The sequence below is a fragment of the Lepisma saccharinum genome, chromosome 3, assembly GCF_977018435.1.
Source record: "Lepisma saccharinum chromosome 3, izLepSacc3.1, whole genome shotgun sequence".
Taxonomy (NCBI): Eukaryota; Metazoa; Arthropoda; class Insecta; order Zygentoma; family Lepismatidae; genus Lepisma; species Lepisma saccharinum.
The window spans coordinates 103,036,830-103,059,490 of record NC_139231.1 but is presented as its reverse complement, the minus strand read 5'-3'; the positions used below and the strand labels follow the sequence as shown (position 1 = coordinate 103,059,490).

At 37.2% G+C, this 22,661-nt stretch overlaps 2 protein-coding genes across 5 annotated transcripts in view; one reads left to right on the top strand and one right to left on the bottom strand.

The window, feature by feature from the left end:
- The window catches only part of LOC145985264 (uncharacterized), a 44,666-nt gene extending 33,658 nt beyond the window's left edge, over nt 1-11,008 (bottom strand). Inside the window, exons 1-2 of one of the 3 annotated variants that reach the window (XM_083119064.1) lie at nt 10,781-10,921; nt 5,785-5,992 (exon numbers count right to left, since the gene is read on the bottom strand). In XM_083119064.1, coding sequence (XP_082975190.1) covers nt 5,785-5,980 — 196 coding nt within the window. In that variant the 5' untranslated portion in view covers nt 5,981-5,992; nt 10,781-10,921. Of the gene's footprint in view, nt 1-5,784; nt 5,993-10,316; nt 10,574-10,780 lie in introns of those variants that run through there. The other 2 variants (XM_083119061.1, XM_083119063.1) reach the window with 2 other exon arrangements.
- Nucleotides 11,009-11,913: 905 nt separating this feature from the next.
- Nucleotides 11,914-22,332, top strand: LOC145985263 (S-phase kinase-associated protein 2-like). 2 transcript variants are annotated; one of them, XM_083119060.1, is made up of 3 exons: nt 11,914-12,156; nt 18,674-18,801; nt 19,547-22,332. In XM_083119060.1, the coding sequence occupies exon 3, from the start codon at nt 19,594-19,596 to the stop codon at nt 20,761-20,763; it is 1,170 nt and encodes a 389-aa protein (XP_082975186.1). In that variant the 5' UTR covers nt 11,914-12,156; nt 18,674-18,801; nt 19,547-19,593; the 3' UTR covers nt 20,764-22,332. The 2 variants fall into 2 exon arrangements, with proteins under 2 accessions (XP_082975186.1, XP_082975185.1); XM_083119059.1 differs by having other exon boundaries at nt 11,914-12,174.
- The last annotated feature ends 329 nt before the right edge of the window (nt 22,333-22,661 follow it).

Below are 22,661 nucleotides of genomic sequence, written 5' to 3'. Positions count from 1 at the left end.
TGCATCAGTAGACATGGCGGTAGCATCAGCTCATTCATTCCCTTTGATGCCTACAGGACTGGGAACCCGGGACCAGTAGAAGGAAACTAATTGTTACTCTATTGGTATGAGCGAGCATATTTGTGTATCAGTAATATTACTGATAATTTTAGCCATTTTTTATTACTTGTATGAATAAAAAAATACAATATGTATGTCATGGTTATGAGTAAAATAAATAAATGTCTAAATAAGAAGTTCATTATTAAAGTAAATCATATTGAATCACTTAGTTATATACATTAATTGAGGAGGTGAATGAATGTTCTGCAAGAATCAATTGCACTTTTGCATTGGCTCAGTTATCGGAATCAGTAAATTGTAAATCGGTTGTTTATCAGTACTGGGAAATACTTCATATCATTTCACTTTCTGAAATGAAATTAAATGAAGAATCCTTGTGCACATATAATTAAGGACTACGGTTACAGATATTTGTCTGAGTGAACACCTTTTCCAACTGTATTGCAGTGCACAAAATACGAGGGCAAATCGAAAAGTCTTTGCGGCAAATTATTTTCTAGCTAGTTATAAGTATAAGCTATGCAGTAGACTTTTCTTGGAACGGCCCTATTGTAACTTCCAATTTCCTCCATGCCACGGCGCTGTTATCAGTTTGCAAAGATGGCCGGACTGCGCAGGAAGTCCACGTCATTCGTTTTTTATGGTGCAAAGGAAAAACAGCCACAGATATACACAGGGAAATGGAGCCAGTGTATGGGGACAAGTGTTTATCACTGCCAAGTGTGCAGTGGTGGTGCAAGGAGTTTGAAAATGGACGGGAAAATGTGGAGGACAATGAGCGATTGGGCTGACCTCGTTCCTCGCTGACACCAAATCGCCAAACTTCAGTCATGGGGGTGGGAGATTATTGAGCATCCCTGTAGAGCCCAGACCTAGCCCCACTGACTACGATAGTTTTGGTCCATTTAAGAAGTTCCTGGCAGGACATAAGTTCACGAACGACACCAAAGTGCAGAACGTTGTCCGTTCCGTGATCAGCCAGCCATCTTCTATGCAACGGGCATAGTGAAACTTGTGGTACGGTGGGACAAGTGCCTACACAGGTCATTATGTGGTGATTATGTGGAAAAATAGCTGAAAGTACATAGAATATTGTGTATATCTTGTTTTTCTTTTATGGTTTATAATCTGGCAATAAATAGTTAGGCGCAGACTTTTTGATTTGCCCTCCCAACATTCCAAACATACCACATACAGAACATATATTTTCACATTTTTGATAAACAGAAATTTATAAATGGACATCATATCAATTAATCTGTAATGGAAAGTAAACATATATTACAAGCCCATGTCTTCAAAGCAGCTTGTGTGAAGAAAATCAACAGGTAGGAGCATATTCTAGCCCTTCAGATGTACTTCAATGTGACCCATTGATCAATTAGGTGATATTCCCTGAAATTTCCAGGTGTGTGGAAACCCTGGATATATAACAAGTCAGCCCAAGTTCTGATTGTCTAATTCCAATTTCATCATGGTACACATGTATTTGTACATGGTTAATTTCCATTTATGTTCGTTCGGAGTTTAAGCGATTATTTACTGTGTGCTTGATATAGAATGTTTTTTTCACCTCCATACACATTTCTTCTTGCCACCAGCCATTTGTTTACTGTTGTCTTGGTTATGAAGTGTCTGCTGCTATCTAGGCCATGTGTGGGGTATGAAGGGGTTTCATAGTTAGTTTAGGCAGGTCAGGTCATAATGTCCTTAAATGCTTTTGTAGTTAGGTTAGACTGGCCAGGCGTAGGGTTCTTAGCATTATAATAATTTCCCTAAATGCTTTCAACATATCATCATGTTGGTGCTGGTCTCAAGAAGGACGATACATCTTCTCTTTGTTGATAAGTAAGACATTCTGGATTCCCAAACAGTGTTATTTTCTTTTCTTGTTGCTACAGTTTCAGTATAAAATGGTCTTTCAGTACTGTATCTGAAACTTTAAGTAAATAAATAAATAAATAATTAATTTAAGGAAGCTTCAAATTTACTTTCACAATCATTTCCACTATTCTGTGATATTTTTTCTTTCTCCTATGAACAAAAAAATGACTTGTCGATGGGAAGTTCAAATGCTTGCATAATGATGATGAATTATTTGCCATCATTGTTTCCTCTAACATATCTTTTAGGAATACTGGAACAACGAGTAGGGATGTTATAACCCACCCCCACAGTGGGCATGCCACTGATGGACCCTTGAACATTAAAATGCCTCATAGCTTGCTTTAATCTTGTGTGATGTCATAAGGTTTTGGTGAACTCTGCAACTCAGAATTGAAGAACCAAAATTACTAGAAATGTAAGAACTACACCGCTCATTGCAATGCAAATAAACTAAATCACAATTTGAACTGTACTCATTATGCTGTAAATATCAAATTTACATTAGGTCCAACACCAGATATATTGGGGCTCATATCTTGGGGAAAAAAAAATCATTTTCAAAGAACTGTAACTAAATGAAAAAAAACGTTACAGAGCTCCAATATTTTCTGCTAAAACTTTGGATATCTATCATCTAAAAAAAAATATAGCTATTAGGCCAGTCAACAAGGAATGATTTTGGGGTCCAATAAGGAAAAAAATTAGGGAAAGCTGGAACAAATTTTATTATCTTCAAAAAAGGGTTCTTGACAACATATTAATTTTGCACCCTTCTACCACTCCAGATTTGGCCGCCATCTTGGAAAAGTGGCGCCCAAAATCAGTATTTTGCAAATATCTCGCTTGGAAAGCATTTTACAGCAAAAGAGACTATGACAAAAATTAATCTACATAAAATTCCATACAAAAAATGTTCTATGCATTTTTCTTCTAGGAAGCAACATCATGGAACTAGAGAATCGAGTATTTTCACATTTTTTCCTGCTCCATAGTGAAAGAGCGAAACTCAAGAAAACTCTTTTGCATGCCAGCTCGAAGAAATATTTCTTATTAAAATGCCTATTATAAATGTTCTAAGGACTCTTCTTGAAAATGTATTCTCAAGTGGTAATATATGCATATTAATTAAAACATAATTTTGTAATATTTAACATAAAACAAATGAACATAATGTTTGTATTTCTGCTACTGCTAGAAACCAAAACATCACTTGTCTTCTACCAGCAAGAATTCTTGTAAGTGAATGTGGAATAGATCATCAGAATTGACGTGAGCTTGCAGATCGATGCAAAAGCGACAGGCCACAATCTACACAGGGATTTTAAAGCTAAGTGATGACACAGCCCCCCTTTAGTCTAAAACAATCACCGTGTATGCGCACACAACTGACGAGGTGCTACAAAGAACGGTATCGAGAACAAGGCCCAGTTGGAGTGACACGTGCAGCTTGCCGAATCACGTCAGTTCGAAAAGTTGCATTTTTCTTAAGATTGGTTTCCAAGAGACATGTGCTGCATCCATCTGAAAGCTCCGTTCGTCTTCTATACTATGTCCCCGGAATCTCTGGAGCGAGCAAACGAAGACAAGGGTCTGCACAAGTAGTAACTCCATAAGACAGTAACTCGACCAATGAATATGTGAGAGCGAATATAATTGCATGGTGGAGGGAAAACGACTGCAGCTACTAACCGCCTACAGGAGCGTGTACTGCTTCGCCCGCCCACAAGCTTTCTCCTCTTCTCTAATATAACACGCGACCTTGTTCCAGAGATTCCTGGGACAGAGTATAGTAGAGGAAGGGAGCTTTCAGACTGAAGCGGCACATGTCTCTTCAAAACCAATCTTAAGAAGTAAATGCAACAGTGTCAGATTTTGAACACGTTATTGAAGCTTTAGCACAATTTTTCTACAGCTACAAGTCCCCTTGCGCAATCTTCAGGGTGTTTACAGGGTATAATGTGAAGAATCTGGCGGTGCAGCATCTTTGTCTCTCAGCAAGTGGTACACAGAAAATCATTAACAGAAGGCTTCTTGGTTGTCCACATCCCAAACCTCATCAGCTATAACTGGTATGGGGCAAGTTTGTACTTAAAGTTTTCTCTGAATTGATCTTGTGATTCTTTAGTAAAATAATTTATTAAATAAAAACTCTGGATCAACTGGGTACAACACATCTGATTTTCACTCCCAACGGGTATCGAACCCGGGACACGTTGATTACAATGGCGTTTTATTGTGAAACAACCTTTTTGGACAAAGTCAACATGCTCCTTTGGAGTTATCTTCTCTTTCAGACCAAACATATTATCTCTTGCACAGCTGACCTGCATGCAATGATAAAAGCAATTGAACTCATAAATGACATTCTGTAAAAAAGAACAAATGTAATAAGTACAGTTTTATAGAAGATAAATACCACAAAACATCATGGAAACGACGTTTTCGTGAGTTCCGCACTTGCAAAACTGAGCGGGGGAAAAAAACATAAAATTTCTCGCTCAGCTAGCACCCAAACGGCATATCCTACAAGAAAAATGCACAGAAATTTTTTTGTAGAGAATTTTATGTACATTATTTTTTGTCATAAAATACTTTTCAAGCGAGATATTTGCAAAACACTGATTTTGGATGGCATTTCTCCAAGATGGCGGCCAAATCCGGGGTGGTAGAGGAGTGCAAAATTAGTATGTTGTTAAGAACCCCTTTTTGAAGATAATAAAATTTGTTCCAGCTTTCCCTAATCTCTTGCCTTATTGACTGGCCTATAATTTATTATGTTATGGTAAAAAAAAATATCCTAAACGTTGATATGTTAAACTGCAAATATTAGTAAAAAAAAGGTAAAGTGCTCCCCTGTGCATAGCACCACGCCCTAAAGGCGTATAGGGGGTGTGGGGGTAACGACCCACACTTTCTTGATCCAGTCGTGAGTGGGGGTGATGTGATCAGCACCACGCCCCTGACCGCCTTTACCCCCCCAGGGTTTCCCCCAGGTACCCATATTATTTGACGCTGGGTAGGCGCCGGGGCCACTTCCAACGTTAGAAAAGTTCCCAGATTTGAACTGGCCGGGGATCGAACCTGGGACCTTTAGCATGGTAGTCAGACGCGTTACCGATTGAGTTCTGGCCCTAAATTTCAGTCTCTTGCATTGGAGATGGTAAAAAAGCATACAAGACATAAAATGTTGCCTGAAATGTACTGAAAACAATGCTATTTATTCGAGTTTTATAAATTTTTTCTTAGCTATCAAATCTACTACAACTATCTACAAAGGCCAAAAATGATACAAGCCTTAAGGGCAAGAGGAACAGTCTGTGTCCAGCCAGATGCGAGAACCCTAAACTGCTCCTCCCCCACAGTGAGCTGGGGAAAGAGAGGTTTGGATGGTTGTAGTAGTAGAAAGCTTTGCATTATGCTTATAAGACTACTCTTTTACTTGTTCTCTTGGGAATATCAAACTTCCAATGGCACAGAAAAACACATAAACGAAAAAGTTTCAAGTTTAAGGAAGTGATTGGCAGGCAGAAAAGTCGAAACTTACATCTGCTTAGTCGTAGCTTGTTCCATTTTTATCTCAATAAGGAATACATGGCATTCTGAAAATTTTATTCATCATATTTTTCAACCAACATGAATTGACCAGACAACATTTCACAAAATACTCGGAGGTATGAAGGATCATTTTTTGAAAGCACAGACTCCGTTATTTTCTCTGGTTTTTGTTCCTTGAAACGAGTTGTACTTTACATAAAACTTTAAATCTCATCACTTTTGTACTTACTAGCAAAATTCTGTGCCACCATTCAACCATGTAAAAGTATGTCAGCTCACCTTTATTTCTAATTTCAAAGCTTAAAATGGCCTCTTCGACAAGTCTTTTTCTCTGTCTCTTTAGGTATGCTCCTCTTGTTGGTTTCATTAAAAATGGTGTGGTTCTAGATTGGCAATTAAAAATATGGGGTACAACATCCTTTTTTATCAAAACGTTAACATTTGGCATCAACTTGAACTCCATGTAATTTTCCATGTCCTGTTCCAGCTGCAAATATAACAGTAAAATATAGTTTAATAACATATTTGTACATTAAAGTAAATCTATAGCATTCATTCCTAATCCTGAACACTCCACCAGTTTTCCATCTGTTACTACCCTGGGTCATTTAATTTCAGCCTTAACTTTCTTTACCCGTTTCTTTCAGGTAGAATTACACCTACATGGGGAAAAAAAAGGGTATTAATTTACTATACATCGAACAGATTTCTTCATTTTTACACAAGAAACTACTTATGTTAATAACTTCCTGTAGCATTGTCTAACATCTGGAAGGTCTTTTGTGTGATATGGGAATGTATGATAGCGGAAATTCATGTTCTTTGTTGAAAATTAGTTCTCCGTCGGATAATAGCCTTTCACGCGTATACCTTCGTACATCATCACACATCGTGTCTTGTTCACATTCATTGGGTATCCAGTGTTTCGAACTGTCTGTGTTTACAATGAAAGTTAGAAACATGACGTTTCGTGGATGCGTGGTGAAATTCGTACCGGGTGTGGAAGATCCAGTGGATTTTTTAATTTAATTGAACACGGGATCGTGAAGAAAGGGATGTCGAAAATGTGGCAGTGAATGTAAGCTACTCGTTACAAGGAATGGGCTGTGGGTATATGCCTAATATGAAGTGTTGTGGATGCGTAGTGAAATTCAGTTAAGTTTTCCGTATCCTGGAAATGGATTTCTTCAAATTTTAAAGTTTGAGGCTCATTTGGGGGCAGGTGACTCCGGCCAATTTCAAATATGCCTTCAACAGGAACTCTATAGAGAAAGCCAGGTAGCTGGAGCGGAGGTCAATTACCCCAGGGGCGGAGCCTGGAATCGCTAAGAAATTTGGACTCAAAAATTTCGAACGAAAATATTTCTTTAGTTTAAATTTCCAACCGATTACGGGATGGATAGCCCCAAAAACCATTCACAGATAGCCCCACGAACAATTACAATTTTATTCATAAAACATTGTGAAAAAGTTTAAAAAAAAATTAGATCATATGAGCTTTGTTCACGGGCATTTCTTGGGTTCCAAAGGTTGAAACAGTGAATAACACAGGCACAACGCGCGATTATGTGGGAAGGTGTACATGCCATATTGTGTCTCAGGCAAGCAAAAACACTACGAGAAAGAAGTACTCGTAATGTGAAAAATTGCAATTACTTTGATCAAAAAAAATCAATACACCTTAAGGAATGTTCCGCGAAGCAGATAGGTAAGTACGAATGACAAAAATTTCCGAAATGAAGAAGTTATAGGTGTCCGACGGATAGTAAATTTCTACCAAAAAAAAGTGCTAGCTACATTAACGACTGGCTGGCTTTGAACTCTATGGAAGGCACCCACCAGCTTCAACAATACATTCACCGCACATTGTTGCCAGACATTATTCTATGCCACCTTGTCTCTCCACCTTCACACGGTCTCCACACTGACAGCTGCGCCCATTGGCTGAAGGTTGAGTGTGACTGGACGAAAACAACTCACCTGCAGTTTATCCCCACGTTCGTGGCGGGAGCTCGCTTCAGATCTTACACGTTAACCAAGTAAACGCGTCAACTTTACCTTGGTTTTGATAAATCCATGGCATTGAAAACAATGGTGATGAAACCTGTTTGCCTGTTTTATATCCACTACATGCTCGTGTAGGGCAATTGGAATTTGACCCAGAGGTTAAAGTGGAACTTGAACTGTGTATTATGACTCCAGTGAGAATCAAACCCAGAACCAAAGGTAATAACATTACAACTAGGCCATCATGGAAGCCCTATGTCAATTTGATTAAATGTTAAGTATCCCTAAAACGTCTGGAATTCCTTTATTTTCTTCCTATTCACATTGGTACTTACGTATTCTGCATTTCTAAGGATTCTTGAAGGTGCCATCTAGTTTTTTTTTCACCCAAACAATCTCAATTTTTAGACATATCGAGTAATTTGTCTTTGTTCGTTCTTGCTTGCCTTACACGCAATATGGCGGAGAAAATCTTGACTAGCGTTGTCCATGATCAGTGGTTATGCAGTGTTGCAACCTTCTTCATTGAAAAATACCTGCTTTCGTGTTACAGATTTTGTATTTTTTTCCAGGTTCGAAAACCCCATGAACCTTGCATGGCAAGGGTAGGTTAGGTTTGGTTAGGCAAACAGTTAAAATTATCATTTTAAAAATTGTTTAAAATATTCATAAATAGCCCCACGAAAAAAGCAAGGATAACCCCACGAACCATTCATAAATGATGCACAGTTACATGCACGTTCATTTACGTTGAAAAATACATGGTTTTCTGCGAAAATTAATTCAGCGACAGCAAAAAACACTTCCCAAACCTTCGTATAGTATACAGAAACTCTTTTTGGAAAGTACTTTCTCCTGTAAAATTGAAGAAATACATTTCGGGGATACTTAAATTTTACCAAAGTGGGGGTATAACTCTAGTTTACGTCCTTTTCCTAAGGAATGCGTGTCATATATCGTTGGAAAGCTTATTTTATAAGGAATTCAACAACGTAAATCCCAAACCGAGGAATAATTTCCTGGAGGAGTAAATCGAGAAAAACCGATATTGTCCGGATATATGCGTAATTGAATGTACTGAGGAATTTTTTCGATGATGAAGCACATATTTAGGGGTGAAATGAGTGCTAATGGAACCTAACCTAACAGGCCTAACCTAACCTCATAGGCATAGCTCGTCCCCGTGAATGGTTAGTGGATTTATCGTGAACAGAAAGTGTAAAAAGAAAAAGATACTTACCTGAAGAGATGGTGGCTGCCGCACAACGAACGCACACCGCGAACGCAAAGAAGCAATCACCATGCAGATAAGGACGCAAAGTAGAGTCTAGCCAAAGTGGGGATCCAAACCACTATGTGCCTCCACCAGGTATCGAACCTGGGATTCCTTGATTACAAGGCAACAACGCTACCACTGTGCCATCAGGGAGGCCACCCTATGTCAATTTATTGGAGTTTGTTTTACAGAAAACTGATATGCACGTACAGTACTTTTGGTAACAGTAGTATAAGTCGGAGACGGATTTCTTAAAATTTACAGGAGAAAAGACGAGAAAGTACTTACGGAATTGTGTTCTTGAGGGCTTTCTGAAACCGGAGATATTTTTTTTTATAATCGTGCTACGTATTTTGCCTGTAAATAAGGTATTTTTCGTCAATCATGCATCTCCGTTGTGCGATAGCTCGTGCCGCCATTACCGTCGACTACGTTAATCAAATGTTCCGTGCGTTTGGTTATGTAACCCCCTCACAGTGTAGCAACCACGCGGAAGTTTGACAAGATGACGTGTGAGCGGTTTTTTTTTTTCAATAAAAGGTAAGATTCTAGTTTACGTCCTTTTCCTAAGGAATACGTGTCATATATTGTTGGAAAGCTTATTTTATAAGGAATTCAACAACGTAAATCCCAAAGCGAGCAAAAATTTCCTGAAGGAGTAAATCGAGAAAAACCGATGTTGTCCGGATATGCGCAATTGAACATACTGAGGTATTTTTTAGATGATGAAGCACATATTTAGGGGTGAAATGAGTGCTAATGGAACCTAACCTAACAGGCCTAACCTAACCTCGTAGGCATACCTCGACCCCGTGAATGGATAGTGGGGCTATCGTGAACAGAAAGTGTAAATAGAAAAAGGTACTTACCCGAAGAGATGCCGGGTGCCGCACCACGATCGCGCACCGCAAACGCAAAGAAGCAATCACCATGCAGATAAGGACGTAAAGTAGAGTCTAGCCTCAATTTTCGCTTAAAAACCTTTTGTGTTTGTGCGGCATTTATCGGTTCATAAGTTTGGAAACACTGCACATCAGCTGACAATACTGCATATCAGCTGACGATAGACAACGTGAGTCAAGATTTGCCCGCCGAATTAGCAACGACCAATAAATGATTATAATGTTAAAAGTAACGTGTTTCTCATGGAAAAAAGTTATGGCCAGCTTGAAAAATCTTCCGCTATGCATATGAGGTAAGTAGCAATGATTTTTATTTGAAAACAACCGAGTTTTATGTGTCTCCGGCTTATACTACTGTTACCGTATTTGAATATACATAATGAACTTAACACATAGATCAGAGGTATGTATGATTGTTGGGGTTGGGGGTGCGAGAAGGCTATTATTTCCTGAATCCTGTGCACAGTACCTTTACAGAGAGAAAAAAAACAACCTGACCATGTATGTCCCATGAAGTAGCATCCAAGAATGCCGCACAAAAATATACTGAAAACTGAGAAAACATAGAATATAACTAAATGTGCAAATATCTACATTACAGAGTGTTAAAAACGAGATACACTTACAATAAAATGATCCTCGCAAACAAAACATACACTCTTTACACTAATGGTACCCTCAGCGCGCCTTATTGCTCGCATCCAAGCACGTCTTCGTTTTTCATTCTTCGGAACATTAGCGAATATTTTTCCTGGAGAGTTTGTTGAGGTGTTGCGACATAGTGGAACTATGCACCACTTGTTACCTGTCATATTGCAGTATTTTCTACCTCTAAATCCGAAACCTCGTACGCACGGTACTACAGCGGCTATGTATGTTTACGAACCAGTGACGTAAGTAATATGGCGTCTTAAGTATTGGGCGCAACGGAACTCAAAATAGAAGTAAATAGAAGAAGAATCAAGAGAAATTATTGATAACACCAATGCAAATATTATGCATGATTATAAACAGTTACAACTTACAAATTTATGGTCAACATATATGCGACAATTACAATGTAGTAAATACTTTTATTGGGTTTACGTACCGGTGATAAAGTGCCAACTGCAGAGCCTACTCCCTCGTGTTGGTTTCCAATCTTTCCGCTTTACTGCCTGAATCCACTGATTTTTCCGTATCGGGTCTGTGGGGAAACGATGCATAGATACCTGAGAAAACTCATTTGTTCCCGATCTCATGTTGCAACCAAGAGCCACACAATAACAGCCTCCTCTTCTATAAGACACTACCTTTACACCTTTGAACTCCATATTGTTTTCTTCCAAACCGGAAGTGAAACTCCCTCCCGTGCCTCACACGGGTCTTCCTTGTCGCACAACATTTTTGCTACTACCTTGTCTTCTGACGTCAGATAAATAATGCCTACGAGGGTAGGTTAGACCTGTTAGGTTAGGTACCATTAGCATAAATATAATGAAAAAATATTATTTAGGCTAAGAGAACTAAACATAGCTAGCATAACCTAACAACGTAGGCATTTAGCCTAAAATTAAAAAGTTTCTTCGCGTGACGTCAGAACACCAAGGTTGCTCAAGTGTTGTGCGATAAGTGACACCCGCCACACTGGCACGAAAATGTAAACATCCTGTTAAAACTGGGGGGGAGTCTCCCTTATCGCATAAAACAAAGAGAATGGCATAAACACTGGGACAACCTTGCGTTCTGATGTCCGATGGGGAACGCCAACGTTGTTATGTTGTCTGTTATGTTTGGTTCTTTTAGCATTAATACACTGTAAACGTATAGTATTAGCTCGGGGAGAACTTAACCTAACAACGTAGGCATTTAGCCTAAAATTAAAAAGTTTTTTCGCGTGACGTCAGAACACCAAGGTTGCTCAAGTGTTGTGCGATAAGTGACACCCGCCACACTGGCACGAAAATGTAAACATCCTGTTAAAACTGGGGGGGAGTCTCCCTTATCGCATAAAACAAAGAGAATGGCATAAACACTGGGACAACCTTGCGTTCTGATGTCCGATGGGGAACGCCAACGTTGTTATGTTGTCTGTTATGTTTGGTTCTTTTAGCATTAATACACTGTAAACGTATAGTATTAGCTAGAGAACTTAACCTAACAACAAGGCATTTACAATGAAATTAGTCTCCGATGACGTCAGAAAGCAAAATTGTCCTAGCTGGGAACCCGGAACAAAATAAAATTTCGATTCCGGACGGCTCACAACACCCGATCAGCAGCCATTCGGAGAGTGCGGGTTTGATTTGGCAATACTGTGACCGTACGAAAACAGCAAAGTTTGCAAATGCGAAACTGATTTTGGCAAAGGACTGTGGTGAATCAAATGTTCTTTAAATAGTCTCCAAAACATCTGTTTCGAAAGTTTTACAAGGCCAAGTGATTCTTGCGGAAGACACAAAGAGCCACTTTGACACTGATTCCTTGGTCAGGACCGAGTTCAATGTATATGTTTTTATTTGGTTATACTAGCAGTTACGTTTGCATGTTTTATACAGTAATAACGTGAATATTAACTAGCGAAAAGAAAGTGTGCACATCCTGTCCTGCGACATATTTTTGAAATTTTTTTTGCAACGATCGAGGCCACATAATTTTGGAGCTTCTTTGAAATTTTACCACAAACAAGTACATACGACAAAATTGTAACAGTTTTAAATGGAGCGAACTGGAATCAATTCAATTGCACAACAATATGTGCCACATCTAACATAGAATTTGGGTATCAATTACATCTCCGAACAACACCTGTCACTCGTATATTTCGTCATTTTATTTACTTTCGTACTTGCCGATTGTGCATTGCGGAACATTGTGTAGTGTGTCATTTTGTTTTTCTCACGAAAATAATGTCCATAACAGTGGTACTATTATCGTATGAGGGAAACACTTACGAATCATATATTTCGGACTTCTTTACATTGCTAACGTGTTATTTTCGAATGTGGAACATTTCCTGAAGTGAAATAATGCATATCAATGTCTATTTCTTACATTTACGAGTACTTACGTTACTTGTTGTTTCGAATCTGTAACACATTATGGCCGTGATAGCGTACTGGTTTAGGGGGTGTTCTGAGAGTGTTTTGTCGATTTATGCAGTGTTGCAAACTCGTTCACCAGAAAATATCTACTTTCGTGCCCGGATTTGAAATTATGCTAATACGCCGCAAACCATTGACGTTAGCCCCAAAAACCATTCACTTTATCCCCAAAAACCATTTTCCGTAAGGTTTGGTTAAGTTAGGTTAGGCAAGCATAGTTAAAAAAAAAATTTTAAATACTCAGACACGTCATGTTCTAGTGAAAACACAGCGAGGCTGAAACACTGGCTATGGGGTTGCATCATCTTAACACACGGAACATTGCACTCTCGTGCAGAAAGCAAATGGCGGGAACAGAAACATCGTGTCGGCCAGAGATTTTCGCAGAAAACAACATGCATTCACATTAAAATGGATCAAATCTACATTCAGGAACTTCCACAACGCTAAAGAAAATGATTTCCGTAAGTACTTTCTCCTGTAAATTTGAATGAAATTTGAAGGAATCTGTTTCCCTCATACGATAATGTTACCGAAAGTACTTACTGAAATGTGTTTATTTATACTTTAGGAAGGTCTTGGAAGTTTGTTTTCACCTCGTTGAAATTTTTTTGCCGGTAAATCATGTAATTTTCGACATTAATGTCACTCCGATGCACGAAAGCTGTTCCCTTGATGTCCGTCTACTACGCGAACCAAATATTTGCGAGCGTTTCATGACGTAACAACCAGTCAGTGTTTCCAAATACGTGGTTTTGTAACTGTGTTACAGTTCTAGAATGTAAATAAACGTGAGTTACTGTTAATCATTTCTGATTACGAACTTGCGACAACATGACGTGGACAGGATCAGTGGCGTGCTCAATGTGAGGATGATGGGGGTTATAACCCCCCCTTTCGCCTAGTATCTGTAAGGCTATTTATGAATGGCTCGTGGGGCTATCCGTGAATGGTTCTTGGGGCTATTTATGAATGGTTCGTGGGGCTATTTATGAATGGTTCGTGGGGCTATCCGTGAATGGTTCGTGGGGCTATCCGTGAATGGTTCATGGGGCTATCCATGAATGGTTTGTGGGGTTTTCGAACCTGAAAAAAAAAAAAATCTAATTTTGAAAAACAAATTTAACTATGTTTGCCTAACCTAACCTTGCCATGCATGGTTCGTGGGGCTATTTGTGAATGGCTCGTGGGGCTATCCGTGAATGGTTCGTGGGGCTATTTATGAATGGTTCGTGGGGCTATCTGTGCATGGTTCGTGGGGTTTTTGAACCCGAAAAAAAATTTTATAATTTTGAAGAACAAATTTAACTATGTTTGCCTAACCTAACCTTACCTTGCCGTGCATGGTTCGTGGGGCTATTTATGAATGGTTCGTGGGTCTATCCGTGCATGGTTCGTGGGGTTTTCGAACCTGGAAAAAAAATACAAAATCAGTAACACGAGAGTAGGTATTTTTCTGTGAAAAAGGTTCCAACACTGCATTACCACTGATCATGGACTACACTAGTCAAAATTTCTCCACCATATCTCGTGTAACGCAAGCGAAAGCAAACAAAATAAAAATACTCGATATTTCGAAAATTGAGATTATTTGCGTGTAAAAAACGAAACACGAACTTGAAGAACCCTTAGGAATGCAGAATACGTAAGTATCAATGTGAAAAATGCGAAAATAGGGAAATTAGAGATGTTTGGTGGTTACTGAAATTTTAATGAAGGTTGAAACTGCCTACCCACTCCAAATCGACAAAACACAAGCACGACACACGATGATCTATGACGAGTGCACGGCATATTGTCTGTTACCCAAACTGAACAAGGAAGACAAATAATGACTCGTAATATGAAAAGTTGACACTATTTTATGGAAAAAGATATAACTTCACCTTACAGAATCTTCCGCAATGCAGAATAGGTAAGTAACAATTCTAAAATTAACGAAATAAATGAGGGAGAGGTGTTCGGGCGATATCACATAATTACCCAACCTTCTTCACCAAAAAATACCTGCTTTCGTGTTCATAATGTCATCACAAACCATTGACGAATAGCCCCAAAAATTATACAGGATAGCCTCAAAAACCATTCATGATAGCCCCACGGACCATATCCATCAAAATTAGGTTAGGTAAGCATAGTTTAAAAAAAAATTAAAAAATGTTCGTAAAAAAAAGGCACGTTTGGAAACACTGGCAAGACTGCGTGACTTTTGACGCTTGCACCGTTATTAGTACATAATGGAAACAACGGCATAATGTTGTCGCTTTACAGAAAATGCAAGTTTCTTACATAAAAAGTGATTATTTCTTGTTCTACAGCATTCTGTAGTGATGTTTTCAGTTTCCACGAAAAAAAAATACCTCGAAGAACTTCGACAATGCTACAGAAACTGATTTACAAAGAGTAATTATCGTAGAATTTCGGAAATCATTGTCACATGAAATTTGAACCTTCCTTAAAGTAATGAGCACGGTTTGGACTCAAAAAAGTTATTTATGTTGAAAAAAACAACTTGAAAATTACCTTACACACTTCTCATGGACAAGATATTCTCCATCGACAAGCGACAGTACATATCGTAGATGCGTGGGAATGAATATAGAAGTAAATCAGAACCTTAGTAGAAAGTATTTAGGGACTTTATTTTAATGCTAAGGAAACCAAACCTAAAGTAACCACGAAAACATATATTGAACAAAACCTTAAGTAATCGCTAAGACTCCGCAGTATGTGTTAACAGACGTACATCGAAATCGAACTATGTACAAATTGGATTCGTAGCATGATGAAATCATGATAAAACAAAAGGAACTTGGGCCGAGAAATATCTCCTCGACGCACAAGTGCCATTGCTTTCGCTACGTGATCCGGATGCTGCATATGTTTGATGATGTAACCCCCTGTTAGTGTTTCAAACCCCTTTTTTTAACTATGCTTGCTGAAACTAACCTAACCTTATCAGAAATAATTCGTGGGGCTATCAGTAAACAGTTCATGGGGCTATTAGTAAATGGTTCGTGGGGCTATCCGTCAGCTACACGTGCATAATGTACAATTTGCATACGTGACGAACACGATTGTAGGTATTTTTTGGTGAAGAAGGTTGGAAACACTGCATACCTACAACTTTTGTCAACCTCTGCCCACCATATTGTGTGTTACGGAAGCGAAAAAAGGAATAACAAAAACTACTCTCTCTGAAAAATTGTGTTTGTTTTCGTGCAAAATGCATAATGGCACCTTGAACTATGTTCTGCAATACACAATTGGAAAGTGCGAACAATGCGAAACACAAAATATCTGATTTTAATGTGTCTCCGATATAACGAACTATTACCAAAATTTTTGGGTCATAGCTATATCAGGAATGTAGATTTCAGTTTTTCATCTTCTTGCAACAGAATGGCATGGTTGGAAACACTGACAGGAGGTTACGTCATCAAACATGCGCAACATCCGGCTCTCGTACAGGAAGGAAAGAACACTAACATCAATTGTGCGTTGGAGAGATATTTTTTGTGAAAAACACATGAATTCCCGCTCAAGCACATTCAACGACGAAAGAAAATAACTCCAGGAACAATCTAAATGCTAGAAAAACTCATTTCAGTAAGTACTTTCTTGTGTAAAAATGAAGAAATCCGTTGTTCGGAGATGCAATTGTTACCGTGAAGATTTTTGTGTCATTTATGAAGATTATGTTCTATACAAACGATTTGTTTGTTTTTAGCTTTAGGTGTATGAGTGTTTTTTTCACGGGACTGTTTTGACGTCATTTTCACCATTGCCATTTGCATGTGATATGAAGGAACATGTTGTTACGTTATTTGTGTTTTGTAACTTGGAGCCATGTTGGAAATATGTGAGATCGAAGGTTGGGAACCCTGGTGTTACTTCAGGCCTCGGGAGATTTACTGCAGACAATGTTTCGGTTTATGTCACATGGTACCTGGATTTTGTTTGCAAGGTGGGCGTGCGTTTTGTGTGGTAAATGCTATTAATTGAAAATGCATATTGGTGAGTGTATCGACATTTTCAATATCCTGGCTTTCTACGGTCGGGCAACCACGTTGCAGAAAGTGCATTGTTTTAAGGTTAATACTTTTTAAAATTATATATTCTCGTTCATATTGGAAAAGGTTGTGGCATGATTTTACAATACTGGACTGTTCCCCAATTTCTTTCTTTTTTTGCATAGTCAATAATTTAGGCCTCGTAATCACGAATCTGCAGTGAAAATTTGGCACTGACGTCATGCACTGGTAGCCCCACAAGCCATTCACGAATTGCCCCACGAACCATGCACGATAAGGTTGTGTTAGGCAAACAGTTAAAATTGGTGTCTTAGTAATGTCAGGATACGCCAGGAGTGTTAGTTTTGCTGCTGTTTGGGAATTTTTTATGGGAAAAATGAGCGATACTAGTCCGGAATAGGCGTTTCTTGTGCTTACGCGGGTCATACTATGCGATCAAATATCTGTTATTTGTTGTTTCCTAACGTTGGAACCACTTTTATATTACATAAAACGTTGAAATCTGTCGATTAAGAAAAATTGACGTAATTCTTGAGGGGGGGTACACTGGGTCGACGGCCCCAAAATACTATGGATAAGTATATTTTTTTTACAAAAATACTCAATTAGCAACTATTTTTTTTTATTGAAGCTCTACTAATTTTGGAGGCCACTGCGGTGCTAGTGACCCCTCGTACACCTGCGAGAAAATGGAAAATTTTGCATGAAGTTGTTTCTCATGAATGCCTGTCATAGATTTTTGCTCATGGAGATTGGTTATAACTGAGAAATTTGCGATTTCATGTGGTGTAAGTTATGACACCATGACGTTGTTCTTTGAACATGCATGTATTTTGCGTGTAAACGAAATTTGCGTTTCAAAAACTGATGTGGGATGTGAGAAATTAAATGTATTCTGGTCACACATCAGTGCTAAATATTTTGCTCATTTGTGGTTTCCACATTTGGTAATAAATTTCAGGCTTCATAAAGCGTGTGCCACTTGATACATTTAACCCCCTTCAACCGTTTAATGGGAAGTGAATAATTTCAAGGTATGCATGTGATTTTGTTACTATGATTTTCTTGGATATGTGATTGATTTATTTGGCAAGAAGGTATTTGAAGGTATTGGTAATTTTACGTTGTTAGGCTTGGAGTGTTGGGTTTGATGTTGATAGTAATGTAATGGTTTTGTTAGGTTAGGAATGTTGGTCTGGTGCCAATAACAATTTTATGTTATTCTTCAAATTTTCAGGTGCGTTTGTTTTGAAATTTGCTTCAACCCTAACTACTATGGACTCTCTCTCGGACTACACTGAATGTATTTTTTTTACTTTATTTCTCGCACCCTTCCAACCTTTCAGTTCGGGTGCTGGCTACATGCTCTCCAGATCATGAGGTATTGTATTTGTTCAAGTCTTATTGAATTCAATTTTCAGCAAGTGGTCTGACAAAGGTACCATAGTAGTTATGTCAGCTTTTTATGCTATGTTGTCTTTCCAAAGGCTTGTTGCTAATTTTTAATTTCAACAAAAAAATACATATTGCCTTATTAATTACATATTACTTGCTGCAGTTCCTGTTGACTAATGTTGGATGTTACATTTCAGTTCTTTCAGGGTGTGTGGATTTGACTTGTATACAACATTTTTAGTCGACCCCAGAGATAAAAAATTTATGGAAATTCTGCACAAAGAATTTTGTTTTAAATCACCTTTGAACTTCACGTGGCTTTTGAGTTAATACATATGAATCATAAATCAATACACGCTGTGCGTAGAAAACATTTACTAAGCCATAACACACTTTGTGGTTGAATACACTAGAAAAAAAAACACTATGTAACAAGAGCTTGTCACTTCACAGTCTCCTGTTTACTTTCAGGTCCTCGGCAAAAAACTAGTTTCTAGCCCCCTTTGCCAGCTTACATTAGTGGGTGTCTTAATAAAGATGTATAAAAAATGTGTGCACATCGAAGACAACTAGTTTCAACGCCTCTTTTTGTAAATCTGGTAAGTAAATCACTTTTTAAATAAGTACGGAAAATGTTGTGTACTTTCTTCATTGACACTACAATGGCTTTCTTGGCCCGTATTTGAAAGAAATAAAGAAGAAAAGAAAAAAAATGGTGGGGACGGGGCTGGTGCCTGAATTATTTTTAGTTTTGTGTACCCTTGCTATAAACAGACTTTTAAAACTGTTAAAACCAAAACTAAGGTCCATGGTACAACTTTGTAAGGGACAGGGTCTGCCAGAGCGGCTTTTATATTGGATGATGCATGGTCAGGGTGTCAAGTCTCATCACTGCTGTTTTTTGCCTTTTGATCCAGAGTGCTTCTCCTCAATTATCCTCATGATGCTGAGTCAATGCTGAAATTAGGGGGGGGTCTACTTGGAATCAAACCTGGGACCACCCTCACCATAGGCAAAAGCACTAACCATTTGGTTACACAAAAACCCGTAAACAGACTTATGATAAGATAAAATGATAAAGAAATCCTCGAAATTTATTTGAAACCACCCGGAAATATCGGGGAACTTGTCTTGATAAAAATGAGTACGAAGCACATAAGCTTTGATTTCTATTTGACCAATAGTTTCCAATGAGTTTAGTTCAGAAAATTATGGAATTTCATAGTTTCTTTAATAAGAAATTGTTTTGCTTCCCAATGTTTCAGTTGTGTATTTTCCCTGTAACATTAATCAGTAAATATGCCATATTATTTATTAATTCCATTTTCCTGTGATCTCTTCCAGATCATCATGAGGTGCCGAGTCAGTAATTGATTCTCTTGCCATCAGTTATGTTGTCTCCATTTGATACTTTGCCAGATGAACTATTGTTCAAAATATTTTCTTATGTAGCAATACCTGATCTCGTTTTTAGTGTAGAACATGTATCACGTAGATGGAGAAATCTAGTAAAAGATCCTTCTCTTTGGAGAAAGTTTGTGTTTGTTTGTGATAACAAGAGGTCTGCTGATGGGATAATGCAACTGCTTTCACAGATTCCATTGCTTTACACATTCTGTTTGAAAGGACCACTGTGTGTCGAAGAGGAGAAGAAAGTTCTAAAAGCAGTGTTTGAACACTGTAAAAGTCTTCGCACCTTAATTCTTCAGAATGCAAACATCACTGAATATACACTGATTGACAACATGTTCGAAAATCTTAAAGAATTGAGGGTACTGCATATCGATTGCATATCTTCATACTTCAAGACAGATGATTTCTACTATTCCTTCAAGCAGTGCACACATTTAAAGAAGTTGAGCCTTCTGCCATGTACAGACCTACAAGATTTTCACCTCAGGGCTATTGTTGATGGTTGTGAAATCCTCGAGGAACTGGACATAACAGGTGCAGCATTTGTTAGTGATATTGGTGTACTCTACTTACTTGAACAAAGAAAGAACACACTGGTTAATCTCAAACTAAACGGTTTTAAGCTGACTGATGTTTCATTTATTAAACTAAGTTCTTGCAAAAGGCTGGAAGTACTTGAAGTTAAATATTGCCGTGCAATGAACATTAAGGGACTGCATGCTATTGGGAAATTACATTTGAAATCATTGTTGCTGGATGGAACAACGAAGATTACACCTGATGATATGTGTAAATTTTTCAAAGAGGGGAAAATGTCAAATTTGCTTCATTTAGATCTTTCTTCTTATGATTCTGTAAATGATAAAGTGACAGAGATTATTGCATTCAAGTGTGTTTATCTCCAAAGCCTTTGCCTATATTCCGCCAAGATTACAGATGATGGTATAATAAACATTCTTAAAGGTTGCAAATTCCTAGAAAGACTAGTAATCACTGGAATAGATTCATTGAAAGGAGAGTTTCTAAGATTTGTTCCCATCTTTGGAAGGTCTTTAAAATATTTGAAAATGGATATTCGACTGAGGTATATGCTACGTACTCTGACAAACTATGAACAAACTTTCCAGAATCTTAGAATTGAGTATTAGAGTGAGATAAATTTTAATTACATATGTATTTTAATAACACTGCAACATTATCACATTACAATATATACCACAATAGTTTACTATTCACATAAAATGGATTGATGTACTGTTTTTATTGAAATCAAATCTAGTATAGATTATCCAGAACATAATCTGATAAAGTACATTTTTGCCATAGTAATAAATTCATTTTAAGTGAAAAAGTGCTATTTAACATTTTGCATTAGTTTACTTACCAGATTCCGGAGAAAAAAATCAGGGACCTTGCTACTTTTTTCTGTAGAAATATAAATCAGAAATATTGTACAGTTTTCCACAAATAATCCCATTGAAATTTACATTAATTGTATATCCTCAATTTTGATTGCCTTCTGCTGAACATCAAAGATCAACGTTTAACTTAATATGAATTTGGTATGGCCCTGCAATATTTTTGGAATTTACATTTCTTTATCATTATGTCAATTGTCATAATTATACAATGAGATCAAAGACTTTTCGCTAATAATAATGCAAATGTAATGCTCAAATAAGTACTATTTTCTTTCACAGCAAAAATGTATTGGTTTGAAAACAGAATCAACAAGCTATATGCACATTTACAAACAAGTTAACAATGAATTTATTATGAGGGTACTAAGTTGATTTTTTTCTCTTGTCTTTTGCATTTTTGATACTTTACTAATTAAACAGTAATTTGCATGGATGAACATTTTATATTAGGCTGTGTCACTTTTGTATCTTAATTATAGTGTATGCAGAATATATTTTCGTGTATCCAGTAACAAGGTACAACTTTTATGGATTGTTGAAACATTCTTAAGTATACATAGTTATTATTTTTCATGCTCGTGTGGTCAATTTTTAAAGTATTATTTTGATATATGCAGTGGTTATTTGTACTGCTAAGAAACCATTTTGCATTTGTTAAATATATAGGCCTATTGGCTGGTAATTTAGATCTCTCAGAAATTCTGTGTTTATATATCCAATGGGAGCATTGGAAAATATATTTGTAACTTTGTATTAAATGGATTGGAGTCTCGTCATTACTCATATCTTAATTATTATCTCTTAATGCGTACAAATAATACCTTTGCATATTTCAGATAAGTAATAATAATGCTAGTCATATTTATATTATACATTTGTTTATAGTATTTTAATGTTAAGTGGTAAGATTTTAATATCAAATTGTATATATTATTTTGGAAATTCTCAGGTATACAGAGTACTTCTTTTTCTCACATGTGCATGGAAGTCGGGCAGTTGTTGTATAATTACTGCAATGGTTTCCATGCTTTTGTTTCGTTATGTATACTTATCACTTTGTCCATGGTATTATCTTCATATATTGAAAGATCAAGTAAATATTTTACCTTCAGAAATAACTGAATATACATGCATGTTAATGTTATGCACAAATTTATATATTTTACCTAGGTACACAATAAATATGCTCTAAGTCTTTTGAAGAATATATATTTATATGATTAGAAATTAGTACTGCAATGATTTATCACGTTTGTTATTGAGTTGTTTTTTCTTAAATCTTATAGATGTTTTGTATTACACTATTTTCAATTACAAAAATAAAAACCTATATTATTGTTTAATGATGTTTTCCTTGAAATTGAATATTTGTTTTAAATATAATTTGTAGGGCTGAGCCCGTACTGATCGGCATTGGTAAGTATTGGTTGAATTTTTTTCCACTGATACAAATGGTTTTGAGTGGCTAGATGAGTGGTCAAGAGCAAAAACTCGTCTCAACATTTGTCCTTTTTAAGGTTCGTTCATTTGTTCACCCTCTTTGGATTCATATTCATAAGTTATTTTTGACTGACAATATGAAAAACAAATATCTTTAATCATATGTGTTCTTTCAGACAAGCAAC

Coding starts and splice junctions, on each gene's coding strand:
- LOC145985263 (XM_083119060.1), top strand. CDS start 19,594: ATGTTGTCTCCATTTGATACTTTGCCAGATGAACTATTGTTCAAAATA.